The sequence below is a fragment of the Arachis hypogaea genome, chromosome 18 (genome assembly GCF_003086295.3).
Source record: "Arachis hypogaea cultivar Tifrunner chromosome 18, arahy.Tifrunner.gnm2.J5K5, whole genome shotgun sequence".
Taxonomy (NCBI): Eukaryota; Viridiplantae; Streptophyta; class Magnoliopsida; order Fabales; family Fabaceae; genus Arachis; species Arachis hypogaea.
The window spans coordinates 8099479-8114113 of record NC_092053.1 but is presented as its reverse complement, the minus strand read 5'-3'; the positions used below and the strand labels follow the sequence as shown (position 1 = coordinate 8114113).

General features: G+C 31.5%; 2 protein-coding genes across 6 annotated transcripts; one reads left to right on the top strand and one right to left on the bottom strand.

Moving 5' to 3' along the window:
- The first annotated feature begins 3249 nt into the window (after nt 1-3249).
- LOC112772699 (uncharacterized) lies at nt 3250-4850 on the top strand. The gene is made up of 3 exons (XM_025817674.3): nt 3250-3476; nt 3990-4069; nt 4403-4850. The coding sequence occupies exons 1-3, from the start codon at nt 3363-3365 to the stop codon at nt 4479-4481; spliced, it is 273 nt and encodes a 90-aa protein (XP_025673459.1). The 5' UTR covers nt 3250-3362; the 3' UTR covers nt 4482-4850.
- Nucleotides 4851-8337: 3487 nt separating this feature from the next.
- LOC112771169 (glutamate receptor 3.4) lies at nt 8338-13272 on the bottom strand. 5 transcript variants are annotated; one of them, XM_025815812.3, is made up of 7 exons: nt 12796-13272; nt 11910-12240; nt 10097-11433; nt 9710-9987; nt 9580-9611; nt 9041-9450; nt 8338-8921 (listed from the first exon to the last, which is right to left on the bottom strand). In XM_025815812.3, exons 2-7 carry the CDS (start codon nt 12226-12228, stop codon nt 8478-8480), a joined length of 2820 nt encoding a protein of 939 aa, XP_025671597.1. In that variant the 5' UTR covers nt 12229-12240; nt 12796-13272; the 3' UTR covers nt 8338-8477. The 5 variants fall into 5 exon arrangements, with proteins under 5 accessions (XP_025671597.1, XP_025671598.1, XP_072081418.1 ...); XM_025815813.3 differs by having other exon boundaries at nt 12374-13099; XM_072225317.1 differs by having other exon boundaries at nt 10097-11425; nt 12796-13056.
- Between the last annotated feature and the right edge of the window lie 1363 nt (nt 13273-14635).

The window sequence follows — 14635 nt, the reverse complement described above, 5'->3', positions numbered from 1 at the left end:
GAAAATTTTACGGCCTACTATGGAAAAAGATCCCAAGGATCCAAAAAGGCTTCTTCCATAAAGAGTAGGCCTATTATGTTCAAGAAGGGATTCAAGTCCAAACAAAAGAATCTAGAAAAGATATCTATATCAAATGGTAAACCCAAAAAAATGAATGAGAACTCCTTTCTAAAATTTAAGAATCTATTTGTGAAGGAGATGGAGATGGAGATGGAGATGGAGATGGATATACTTGCTAGAACGAGGGATCTCTAGAAGCAACAGTGGAAAGTCTTCGATTTTATTATGCCTTATTACTTGAATGTAATTGCACTCTATAGTGAGAAGTACTGATTAATTTTGTTTTTTTTTTTATTTTGTTATTTTCGAATCCTTGTCCCGCTTTTTTTATAAAATAAAATAAAATAATATAATGCTAATATGAATAATAATGATTTGATGGTAATAAATAATAAAGTTTTTTATTTAAATAGATAAAATTAATTATTTATTCAATTAAATAGATTTTAATTTTTTTTATTTTAAACATTCAAACATAATTTTGCTGGTACCAAGAGCAAAATGAAAGATTACATTAATTGTACTGTTACTCGCAGAAAATCCGCTCCATAAATATCGCTGATTTTTTATTCCTGATAAATATGATTTTCTTTCGCGATTTCGCTACCAGTATCAGCGATATTTATTAAATTCAATTCTCGCAAAATTCGCTGATAGTAACAGTGTAATCCATATAATTCTTGATTTCACTCCTTGTGCCAGTGAAATCATGCTTAAATATTTAAAACGGTAAAAAATAAAAAATTTATTTAATTCAGTAAATAATTAATTTTATTTATTTAAATAAAAAAACAAAATAATAACCTTTTTTGTTTTTTATGTACACTATAGGGTGAAGAATTGAATCTCTTAATTAGATATTAGGTGTGCATATTTAAGTTAATTTTACTTAAAATGTCACAAACATGATTTTTAAGCTAAAAATAACGTAAAAAATGAAGAGTTGTTTAAATACGTCAACGCATTTATATGTCGATTTTACTTTATTCTTCTTTTATTTGTTTAGGTCAACGACTATACTTGTATTTTTTTTTATCCTACTAACTCTAATATTTTTTAATAGATATTATTTTAACCTTGGATGATGGTCGTCAAACGACCAATTAGGAAGAAACAAGAAAAAATTTTGACTGAAAATAAAAAATAATTTGAAAAAAGAATGACACTCGAATAAAGCAAGTGCTACAGAAAATCCTATCAATAATAAAGAGGAAAAATCGCATTACCTATATTCTAAAGTTTAGTATTCTTTTTTTATCCACTTACATCAATAATTCTTATTGATCTCTTGTCTGAGTCAAATCCCATTTGAATACACAAAATGGTTAGAAAAAAGAGAATAATAATACATTAAAATTTTGGTTAGCATATATAGATTTATAGGCTTAGGTCTAGGCATGATCTATTGATATCTTGAATGAGGAGATATAAGGGGTGAATCTGATAGTAACGAGAACGTACGTGTACAAGATACTCATGTTGAAACCATACAAGATGGGCCGCACCCAAAATAAGCCCAAATAAAAGACCAAACAAGTAAACTTGAGGTTAGAAAAACCTTGCGGTTTGTTACGAAAAAAATTATGGGTTCAAAAAGGTCGTTTCTATAAAGATTATGTCTATCATGCTCAAGAAAGGGGTTTCAAGTCCAAATAGAAGAATTCAAAAAGGTATCTATCTCAAATGTAAACCTCAAAACATGAATATGAACCAGCGGAGACCTAGCTCAACTGGTTAAACTATATGCCTCTTAATATGCTGCATCCGGGTTCAAATCTTGGTGAGTGCACGAGGTATTGAATATGAACCTTTAAGTGTTGTGAGTGTGTAATGTGGGTGTGTTGTGATACCTAAGATTGAAGGTTGTCCAATCTACTTGACCAAAAAAAAAAAAAAAAAAACCTCGAAACATAAATAAAAACTCCTCTCTAAAACTCAACCATGGAAAACCTTCGATTTTATTATACCTTGTTACTTGATTGTAATGGCACTCTATATTTGAGAAGTGCTAGTTAATTCTGTTTTTCTTGTCTTATTGTTTTGGAGGTCTTATCCCGCTTTTCTCATTAAAAAATAATAAATCAATATAATGTTAATATGAATAATAATGATTTAATTGTAATAAATAATAATATTTTTTATTTAAATAAAAGAAATTAATTATTTATTCAATTAAAGAAATTTTTAAATTTTAATTATTTTAAATATTTAAGCATAATTTTGCTGGTACAAAAAACGAAATTAAGGATTACATTAATCGCGTTGTTACTGACAGCGAAATTCATTCTATAAATATCACTAATTTTCTTTTGTGATAAACATGATTTTCTTTTTCGATTTCGTTACCAGTATCAATAAAATTTATTGAATTCAATCCTCGCAGCATTCGCTGATAGTAACGAGTCAATCCATATATTCTTTGATTTCGCTCTTTGTGCCAATGAAATCATACTTAAATATTTAAAACAATAAAAAAAAAATTAAAATTCTATTTAATTGAGTAAATAATTAATTTTATTTATTTAAATAAAAAATAAACCATTTATTTTTAATGTACACTATAGAGACAATAATTGAATCTCTTAATTAAGTACTTAGTGTGTATATTTGAGTTAATTTTACTTAAAATATCACACACATAATTTTTAAGGGCAAAATAACGTAAAAAGTAAAGAATTGTTTAGATACATCAACCCATTTACATGTCGATATTATTTTATTCTTTTTTTATTTGTTTAGGTCATGGAATGTACTTGTATTGTTTACCTTTTAAGAAGTGATTCATTCTTTGGGGTTCTTTTTATCTTACTAAGTCTAAAATTTTATAATAGATATTATTTTAATACTAATATTTTTTAATAGTTAATATATGTGTTCATTTTATTAATTAAAAATAACTTAAATATATAATTAATTAATAATAACTATATTTTTATATAAATATTAAAAATATTTGATGTATGAATAACATCAAATTTTTTTATTTTCTATGATATTTCTCAGCCTAAAAGGTTAATGACTAATTCGTTGCGGATAGTTTTATTTAAAAGTTTGCTATTAGCCAATAAATTATTACATACACTAGAGTGAAATTCGAACCTTGACACTTATTTAAAATATTTATTATTTTTTGGTCTTTCTCTTCTTCAAGATGGGCCTGGCCCACTTAGTATTTTTTGTTGTTAAAACTTATTGGGGCCAAGTTGAAAAGGTAGGCCCATTTAGTCCAAATCAAGGAGCAGAATGAACCAGTAGAGAGTAGCTCCAGGGACAGGTTCAGTTGAATTGCACAGAAGAAGAAGATGAGCGAGCCGAGGCCAGTGCCGAGGAGAGAGAGTCCATGGGGAATCACCGGAGAGGGTCATCGTGAACCCAAAGCTCACCGATGTAACGACCGTGTTGAAGATGTCGTTCAGGTGAAACCCCCTTCATCAATTTCAACTCCATTTTTCCAATTGTCTTCTTTTCTTTCAAAGTCGCTTCATTTGTGTTCCAAAGTTTCATTTTTTGTGAGGAACATTTCGTAATTTGGTGTTTTGGACATGTTGATTGTATTCTTGTGATAAGGTTCCAATGAGGGCGTGTGATTTTTTTTTAGTCATGGTTGTTTAGTTTCATTTCGTGGAATTTTGCCCTGAGAAAATTGTAATTGATCCTTAAGTTTCATAGTTTTCATAGTGACAATGGAAGCATTCTTGCCACTAACATGAAACTTTCTAAATTATGTCTCAATTAGTAAAATCTGTGGAAATCTCATTAGAACACAAGATAGAGGAGAGAAATATGCAAATTTTATATATATATAAAACCTATTAGAATGGTCATGATGGAATGAGAAATGGGATTTAAGTTTTCAGGTCTTTGGTTATTTCACTTGTTATCTTTATTTAGTTGGTATAAACTTGCTGTTTATTTCACAAATTGTGCAGGCTTGTTTTGAGGGGAACCCATTTAAGACAGTTCCAGGGCCTTTCAAGCTCTTCTGGAAATGCATGCGTTCTAAACCTGGGTGAGTATTATTATTATCATCTATCTATGCTGGAATATGAATAGCTTTACTACTGAATGTTGTGAATTAGTTCAACATTCAATTTCAACATATACATGTCTATGTGGTATATACTATTACTATATTACATTTGTTACGCCATAAGTTCTTGAAACCTAGAGAATTAGTCATTATTAGAATCATATCAACTATTTCTTGATTACTCATACAATGAAGCTGGCAATTTTATTGCGGGCAGGAGTTTTCCTAACTCTCAAATAGCCCGAAAAGTTTTCCAATTACATTTTTGCGAGTGTTCTGTCATGTTGCTTATGACAGTTTTGGATTTTGCAGCGAGGAACCAACAGAGCCATTTACCTATCTGGATTTGGAACCTCCAAAGAGAGAGGAGAAACCTGTAAAAGTTGAGTAATTCCACTCCTACAAATCCCTTTGGTTTTCAACTTCATTCCTCAACATGGATGGTTTTTATGCAGATCATATGTAACTAAACCTATGTTTGTTATTTTGCTATGCAAAATAGGTATCCTGTACATCTTGTTCTGCAGTATATGTTGGCATGTTGCTTGTCCAATAAAAAACATGGCCACTTGCATTGTTGAAATAACTTTTACAATAATTTCTTGATCACATGTTTATTGTTATAATCGCCACAAATTCCATGTTTGTTACATAGAATGTAAATTCCTAGTGTTTGCCACTCCTTGCTCTACCATTTGCTGTAAAATTAAAATGATAAAACATGCCTCTTTCCTAAGGAATGATAATGTTGTCTTTCAAACTTCTAAGTTTCCTTTTTATTCGATTAGAACATTGAGTTAATTTTGAAATGTTTGGAATAGAACGAAAAGAAGTGGATATTTTGGATAAATGTATGTATAATTCTGTTATATTATTGGCAGTTCAATTAAGCTGGCAATAATATTAATAGACTATATCTTGCACTTTCCCTTAGGCCAAATTTAAATTCTAAGAGAATTATATACTACTCTAGCTAACTCATATGATTGTATGATGAAAAATGTATTGCCAGTTATAAATATTAAATAAAAGGTAATACCAAATACAAAGCATATATGAAATAATTAAGGGAAGTACAGGGTCCTTTTTCTTTTAATTTTAAAAAATAAGCTTATGCTTTACCCAGAAAGGATAAACAAATAAGCTTTGCAGCTGAAAAACAAGACAATATCATGCATAGGTTGTAAGCATGTTCCCATAAAAAACATGTGGAATGGGCGACTGCCCATATTGTTTATTTAGATGTATAATTTTAGCGTAACTTTTATAATTATTGGCGGATAAGACCTATGCGGAATTCTTTAATAATGCATAATTATATATTTATTTTTGCAGATTTGTGTATCTAACAATTATTGTAATTATCTTCCTTTAAACAACAAAGAAAAAATATCTTTAAAAAATAAGGAGCAAACTGGCGGCATCTCTATAGGATAATTATTTAGGTTTAGTTAATCAGTGTCTTAAGAACTTATATTAATATTATTATTAATAAAAAAATGCAAATTTATTTTAATAAATATATAAATAAATACATTAAAAATTTAAATTTTATATGTTTTTTTTTTATATAAAAACGTGTTAACATGTATGAGAACATCTATTAGCTAAACTTAATTATAATACAGAACTCATTAACCAAGGAAAAATCTTAATAATGTGAATGTGGTTGGTGAGATACAAAGATTCCTTTAAAAAATTACTAGCTTTGATGGTAGCTGAGGCCTGAGGGTCTACATCTATAGGATAAGATCATTAAACTTAATTTGCTGTATTATATTACAAGAGAGAATAATTTGTTACCGATTAAGGGTTAATACTTTTGGATAAACCAAATTATATTCAAAGGGTTAAAAGTGGTGTTTCGTAGGGAAATATATTTTTTGTTTTTAAAATTTCTTAAAAATTTTAGAAATATTTTTAAATTTTATTTTATTTCAATTTTGTATAAGAAGTTTTGATTTGTATTAAATATATCCCTTAATTTAGGACTACTTCAATAACATTACAAAGATAATCTTTAATATGAGCAATTAGCTCTTAGTTATCAAGTATTATTGTTAAATTGACTTAAAATTTTTAAAAATTAGTTGTTAAAAATACATTTAATGTAAATAAAATTTTTTTAAAATAAAATTTACGAATATTTTTAAAATTTTTAACAAATTTCAATGATAAAAAATATTTTTTACTCTAATTTGTATCTTAAAACTAAGAGAAATTCTTTTTGTGACCATTTTTATAATTGTATAACAAAAGTAAGAGAAATAATACAAAGTAGAATAGAAAAGTTTTCAAGGTTGATTAAGAGGGCTAGGAGTTAGATTGATTCACCACTAAACTTGCACTTTTATCACTCTCGTGCTTAAGTATCTCTTTAATTTCTGCTTCTCTCTTATCCACAAATTCAATCAAGTCCTTGAAACTAGCAATTTTGATTTTAGGCCTTGTTGATTGAATTTCTTCATCATCTAATTGCTTAGCCTTTGGTCTGAATTTGGAGTACTGACAAAGCACTCTAACAAAGAATACAATCAAAGCATTGCCTTGAATTCAAGATCTCTTGTTAAGCAAGCACAGTGCACTCCTTCAGCTAAACCATGTGTTTGTTGGTATCTACTTTCTCTTGTTTATATACATATATGGTAATTCATACACAAAAACTGAACCTGATTATGCAATGAATGATATATTTTCTGTGAAGAATATGGTCCAAGGTGGCACACATATATAGCTTCAACCGCAACTAATTGAAGGGGAAAAAAATGGAGTACAAAGAAATAACAAATAAGTAACTACTCCTATAATTGGTTTCTAAAAGGTTGGGAAATACCTTCTGCTATTCCAAGAAACCCGCTGCAATCTGTATCATGCAAGATAAGTTCAAGTTTAGTGTGAGGGAGAATGCTTGTGTTGGCATTAACATCATCAATGGCATCAAGTATTGCAGGTCTAGCTGTTCTTCCAATGACAGAATTCACAGTAAAGAGTGCTCCAATTCTCGAAACATTTGGTTTAGGATCAACAGTAGAATCTGCAAAGGTAGTTCCTTTTCTACCCGAAACTTGCATTGGAATCCACCTGCAGGACCATAAAACCAAAAGCAACAGAACCATCATGTTGCCATGCCTTGTGATTGAAAGCAGCTCCATTTTCTAGAGAAGAATCTCTGAAAAATCACAAAGCAAGAATCATCATTGCATGTGTTAGATATATAACCAATTACGCACCTTTAACTATCAGTGACATTTTTATTATCTTCTGGTTTATAGTAGTAAACCCAGACAAACTTTGATTATAACAATTATTATTGCCAATAGAGAAGCAATAATACTCCTCAAAAATATCATATGAGGACTCACACATTTGTCGTCTCTTAAACGCCTCCATTTCTTGGTCGTATAAAAAATCTTAATCTTCTTTTAGTTAATGAGAGTGCTTTGCATATTCTCATGAATGGTAATAAAGAAGGGCCACCGTGGAAATAGTAACACTAATCTTCCTTGCTTTATATTATAGTGGATTATAATCGATGAAAATAAAAACAGAATTATTAATTAACGTAAGAATTGGATAGTCTTCAAGAAACTGTCATTACTCTGCAGAAGTACCAAAATAAGATTTCTGAAGTTTCTCACTTTTTTTTTTGAAATAATAATGCTGAAATGAAATTTGATATTGTTTTGTGCAAATTTTATATTCTAGGAGAAATTGTAGACTCTAACTAACTAATAGTGTTGTATGTTGATGAAAAATATATATAAAAATACTTACTTAACAAAGCCTTATCCCACTAAGTCGGGTCGGCTACATAGATCAAAGACGTCATTGCATCGTGTCATGCATTGAGATGCGACATTGTTTTACGTTAGTTGTCGCAAGCTTAACACAACCCTATATGGATCCAAATAATGTTTAAAGAATAAACTTTGCTTTTACCGGAAAACGGATAAACAAATCATGTTTGCAGTTGAAAAACAAGACAATATCATGCATAGTTCAGCATGTTACGATAGAAAACATGTGAAATAGCCATATTTTTTAGATTAATTTTTTTTCAGTTTTAAGAGTACAAGTTGAAATTATTTAACGGTTTAAGGAGTCTTGCAGAATTTAATAATAGTAGTGTGTGATATTATATAGAAAAGTTGAATGCAGTTGCTGCATCTTATTTTCAAGAGGAAACAGTTTGCTACATATTAAGGGTTTGCATAAACAAACAAAATTATTAACACTTAGAGCTATAATTTCCTCAGCAAAAAGGAAAAGCTAAACTTTTTATATATTTCAGTGTAGACAAATTTGTGTCACTAATAGTTGCTATGGTATAACAAAAATAGGATGGTTAAAAGGAGTTACCAACCAAAAATAAATGTACATGGTTAACTTAGGAGGGTGATGAACTAGATTGCTCATCTAGACTCTGGCTTCTTCTCCTTTTACTATTCCTAAGTCTCTCTTTGATTTCTTTTTCTTTCGTATCCACAAATTCCATCAAGTCCTTGAAACTAGTACTTTTGAGGTTCCTTCTAGGAGGCCTTGGTTGAATTTCCACATCAACTTGTTCAGGCTCAGGGCTAAATCTGGTGTATTGACAGAACACTCTAACAAAGAATACAACCAAAGAAAGGAAGCATGCAACGCCACATATGAGAAAGAGGCCCCAGAAGCTACTCAGAGACAGTTTATTTGAGTCTTCAACGTTGAGTTGCGCAGTGCAGTCTCGTTTCAAAAGCCATTTGTCATGGATCTTTTGCAGTTCCCCGTTCTCCGAAAGTTGAAGGATGGCAGTTGACAAATCAACAGCAAGCGGTGAATCCCTTTGGAATGCCTGTGATCCCATTTGAAAATAATGACATCAGAATAAGATAATCTTACAAGAAAACTTGGCATAAATTTAAGGAGTGTAAAAAACTATAGACATGCATATGAAGAATTGAGGATACTTACAAATCCCCAACCACTTTTAGTGAACTCCTGTCCAACTGTTCTGAACTTACAGTTGGTATTGGACATGAAGAGCTGAATATAAGGAAGCTCATCAACAATGGCCACAACCCCTCCATTCCTTGGTCCGCGTTCAAGGGCATCAACATATGCCTCCATATTTTTCAGTGTAACTATCCTAGATGGTGCTATGTTGAGTTCATCTGTCAGATACTTTTTCGCAAAAGATCCTTCTTGGATTCCAATTGGTTGAGTACCTGAGATCAAGCTGTCAATTCCTTCAATCTGTGATGAAAGTTGCTGCACTGTAAGGATGGATGTTAAGCTAGCTGTGTAGCTTGAATTGATGATTAAAACCACCCAAAGCCATATGAGTAGAACCAATCGACCGAGTGCACTCACAGTGTTCTCTCCTGTGCAAGGTGAAAAGCAGAGAAGATAGAAGTCAGAGTTCTCAAACCATGTATGATACAAAACATATAAGGAGTGTTACAACAGAAAATGGAAAAAAAAAATAGAAGTGAGAAATTTGAGGAACATACTGTGTGAGAAAAACATTGTTGAGAAACTAAACCTGCACAAGAGGAACTGCTCTCAGCACGAGAAGATTTGAGCCTAAATAAGATGCAAGATTTATCTGAAAAGGCTTTAAAATGATCAAAACATACTAACCAACACACTGTTATAATTTGTTTCCTTGGAGGACCGCGGAATTCTTCATTGTGCCGGTGCTCGAGAATCCACACGACGGCTCCCACGAAGAGAAAGAATGCACCGGTAACTAACCACATTTTAGTGGTGAATGGCTTTAGAAAGGACCAAGGGCTTGACTTGATTTCCTTAACAGGAACAACAACCACCAGCCCTGATTCCATGTAAGGCTGAGTAAAATCCACAATCCTTGTCCTGTTTGTGACAATTGTAATATCTCCAACAACTGCATCAAAGTTCTGAAAAAAAGGAAAGTATTATGTTAACATAACTACAACCTCAAGATAGCTACTTAGATTAAGAAATATGATTAATAAATTAAGCCAAAAATTAGACTAAGAAACTTACATTTTGTGCAACCTGATATGCAAGGTCATCATAGCTGGGATTTCTATCACCATGACCATATAATATATATTCTGTTGGGACAGGATAAGGCAACAACTTTATGGCTGCTTCAAAGACATCAATGCAATAGCCTTTTACCCCAGGAGGGTTCTTGTCCTTACCAACAAACTCCAAATAGCTTACTCGATTAGGCACTGCGATTCTCAATGGTTTCCCATTGTTTGGGAATACCCATCCCCTTGGTGTAACTGTTGTTTCTCCAGGCCATATAACACTATATAGGTGTTGGTTGCTTGCCGAAGCGTTAGGTGGTTTCAGATACAAAATTTCAGGAGCTGTTACTGAGAGACCAGAATAATTAGACCAATAACCAATCCTACGAGTTCCAAACCCGCCGATATTCATGATATCATAAGCTGGATGAATCAAATTCTTATCCATACCAAACTGAACTGGGCCACTCACACCAGTGAAGTTTGTTTCCAGAATTGTCTGAAGAAACTTATCACCGCCATCAAACACACGGAGTGCTGAAAAATGCAACATGCTTGAATTTGTGTCTTGCAACTTAGGATCCGAGGAGAAAGATATGTTTCCACCTTCATTGAGAAAAGTATCCAGAGCACGCGCCGCTAACCAAACAGAATCATATGCATAGAATGCATAAGAATTGAAGCCTGCAGTCTCATTGTTCTTTCTGCTCTTCAGATTTGAGATGAAACTCTTCTTAAGATCAGTGTCAGGCGTGTGATGCCGCAGAGCAACAACTCCTTGTAGTATATTAAGGGTGTCAGTGTTAACCTGCTCCATAGAATCCAGCACAGAAGGAAGCCAATCTGTTGCAATCCACACATAGCCACTAGTCATCATCCCAATCTTCTTGGCAAGTGCAAAAATTGACAAGCCAGAATCAGGATTAACATGCAGCACATAAACACGTGATTCCATCAGGTTCACCTGATTCAACAAGTCACTGATATTACTCATGGGGGCTCCAGGAGGGAATGCAGCCTTGTAAGATATCTTGGCACGTTTCTTAGCAAGCGCATCGCCCAACACTGAAATTCCATTTCTTCCATTGTCATCATCTACAAAGATAGCTATTACCTCCCTCCACCTATAGTGATCAACCAAGTCTGCAATTGCATACATCTGGAAATAGTCATCTGGTGTGGTGCGGATGAAATATGGATACTGGAGTGACACTAGAGCAGGATCTGTCGCGAATGAAAGAAGAGGCACATGGAGTTCATTAGCCACATGAGAGATGACATGAGCTATTCCAGATGATTGTGGACCAATTGCAGCAACCACTTCATTCTCCATCAACTGCAGAGCTACATGATCAACAAAATCAATCAAATTCCCTTTTCTCACACCCAAAATGCAAGAGAACATGTACTATCTAAACATATATAGTCCACAGAAACTCCTCTCTGGTTTCTGTCCTATGAGAACAATGAAATACTAAGATGTTATAAATTGATTCTTATCAACAAAGATGGCCACACAAATGGGGAAATGATTGATTATGCATACACTATTTTTGGAAGAATATACATTTAACATGCAATGAAACACATACTACTGCATAGAATAATGTGAATTAACAAGCATAGACATTTAGGCAAATTCACTGTAAGAGAGATTTTTTTTTCTTTTTCTTTTTTGATATGGTAATTCATAAAGTTACAAAACCCGAATAAGAAGCTATAGAACATGTTTTATTTGATTGCCAGGGTCCATAACAAGACAATTACAGTTTCAACAAAAGAAATGCAGCTTGAAGCTACTGAGAAGTTTCGGAAAATACCTTCCACGGTTCCAAGAAACCCGCTGCAATTTGTATCATGCAACATAATTTCAAGTTTAGTCGAACGAAGGATGCTTTTGTTAGCATTAACATCATCAATAGCAGCCAATACACCAGCTTTAGCTGATCTTCCAATGACAGAATTCAAAGTAAACAGCACCCCAATTTTCAAAACTCTTGGACTCAAAGAAGAAACGGTAGCGTTTCCAATGGTAGCTCCTGTCCTCCCCATCACTTCTATTGGAATCCAGGAGCAGAAAACCAAGAGGAACAACACCATCACCATGCTTCCATGCCTTGTAAGCAAGTGCACCTCCATTTTTGAGAGAACCTGTTATCAAACCAGCATCAAAACAAAGCACATGTCATGTGCCAACCAGTTTCAGGAGCAGCACAAAGAGGAACATCAACACATGACAAGAATAATCATAACCAGAATGAGGCAAACACAAGGATATATTTACCTACAACCAACAACTTCAGAGGAATTTAAGAACTTCCACATTTGCAGCAAGGAAAACAAGATTCATCACTCAAGAGAAGAAAAAACATTGTATCAGCAATTTGAAGTTAAAAAAATGAGATACACCCTTACCCAGATGAAAAAGATATGATATTCAGCATATCCAGACTTCAAGCCTTATTTAAATATATATGTTACTATCACAAGTAATAATAACCCAATCAAGCTCAGTTATTCAGACAATAAAACAAACACTTAAAAGGCAGAAAAACCATACATAAAATATTGGGGTGTGTTTGTAAAGTGGAGACCCACATGCCTAGTATATATAATTGTCAATTTGAGAAAAGAAACAATATAATATGCAACATAACAGAAAACCTTGAGAACAAGTTAAAGAAGATATAGGGTATCTGAGATTACCTCAATACCACACTCAACAGAAGATAAAGAGCTTTGTAGCTAGCTAGTTGCAACTTGCAAGAGTTATGAACTCATTACATCACTGAAAGAAGCTACAATGTTCCAAGATCAAAGCAAAGAATCATTCACAAAGCTTTCAAAGTTTCAGGCATCAACCAGTGCCTTAATTATCACTTCAGTTTTACCTCATATTATGCACATGAAAGAATCAAATGACTAGAGCAATTTAACAAAGTACAAAATGTTAAAAAAATATCATTCAGATTCAGACATTGTTGGTAGGTACTAGATACCCCAACCAAAAGTGTCTTTATCTGTAATATCTTGAATTTGTAACAGTCACAGTAGATTATCTTTTGGTTCCCAAAAAATATCCCATGCCCTTTCATTATTTGTCCAAAATATGGTATAGGATATAAACACTCCAAAATTTGTCCTTTTCTAAGTTGATAAAATTCTTGGTCACAAAGAACAAACATTTCTTGGTCAGATTCATGAACGTCACTTTATATGGTAATAATTTTCATGTATCACATGTTCAAAGTAGTTTTAATATGTATATATACACTGTGGCCATTATCCAAAGTTCACAAAAAGAGAATTTTAGAAAATGAAGCAAGATAATGATTTCAGTAAAATACCATATTATTACAATCATAAAATGTAAAACAATATATAAATTCTTATTTGATTATATATATGCGTGAATGTGAGTTTACTTATTATTCCTTGCAAGGTAACGTGGCATATATTTTATGAATCATGTATAACATATGGTTATCTAGAAAATTAATTTTTATTAGCCTCAAGCATATTTGTTAACATTTGTATTGCTGAATTGAAATAAGTCAAACAATAACACGTCATTATAAACCCAAATGTCATAGTTATAGCCTTATAGCCTATAATTGAAGTATGAAACGATAATTATAAGTTAAAATATTGGTTCAGTTCTGTCAACATTAAAGTAAAATAAAATTAAAAAAAAAAGTGTTTAAACTGCTTTATTCTTATCATCAGCTGATTCAATCTAATTGTTCGAGATTCATTAATTCAAATATTTATATTTCGTACTAATTTTTTTTTTTAAAGGAAAAAAAATTCCTGACAGCTAAAGTTAGGATTGCAAATAACGTATCACCGAATTTGAATGAATTTTACATGCACCTTCTTGTAACAACCATACAATATACAATTTTTGTTATTTTATTATATTTATTTCAAAGTAAGGAATTGATTCCAAACTAGTGATACCGGTTCGTCACACATCGATATTAATGATTTATGTATGGTCGTTTAAAGTTTAATAATTAACTTAAGATTTAGATTGAGACGCGTGTAATACGTAGGGTGATAAATTAATGATGATATAAAATATATTTTAATAAATATTATATTATTTAAAAATTAATTAAATTATATATAAATTAATATTAAATTTGATGTATTTTTATTTAATATTTTATAATACAAAAATTTTGTATATTAAAATTGTACAAAGTTATACTTTTATTTGTTGTTTTTATTTTTTTATTTATTTTAATCGAGAGATTTAGTTTTTTTTATGTGGTGTTTATTTTTTTTATTTTTAATTGTCGTTAGACTTTTTTTTTTCATATATTCTTGTGAAGATATGCTTTTTTTTAATTGTTAACTTGTATATATTTTTTATTGGTTTTTTGTTTTATCTTTGTATGTATGGTTTTATTTAAAGATGTGCTTTGGATTCGTTTACTTTTCTTTTTTCTTAATCTCTTAATTGGTATGTATGTTATCTTAGATCAGATGATATTAGTGTTGGTGAAGTTGGTTCTTATAATCAATAAAAAATATAAACGAG

Coding starts and splice junctions, on each gene's coding strand:
- LOC112771169 (XM_025815812.3), bottom strand. CDS start 12,228: ATGGAGGTGCACTTGCTTACAAGGCATGGAAGCATGGTGATGGTGTTG. Junction 9,451..9,579: donor AACAATGTTTTTCTCACACA/GTATGTTCCTCA, acceptor CACCTTGCACAG/GAGAGAACACTGTGAGTGCA. Junction 8,922..9,040: donor CTAAAAGTGGTTGGGGATTT/GTAAGTATCCTC, acceptor ATGGGATCACAG/GCATTCCAAAGGGATTCACC.
- LOC112772699 (XM_025817674.3), top strand. CDS start 3,363: ATGAGCGAGCCGAGGCCAGTGCCGAGGAGAGAGAGTCCATGGGGAATC. Junction 3,477..3,989: donor GTGTTGAAGATGTCGTTCAG/GTGAAACCCCCT, acceptor CAAATTGTGCAG/GCTTGTTTTGAGGGGAACCC. Junction 4,070..4,402: donor TGCATGCGTTCTAAACCTGG/GTGAGTATTATT, acceptor TGGATTTTGCAG/CGAGGAACCAACAGAGCCAT.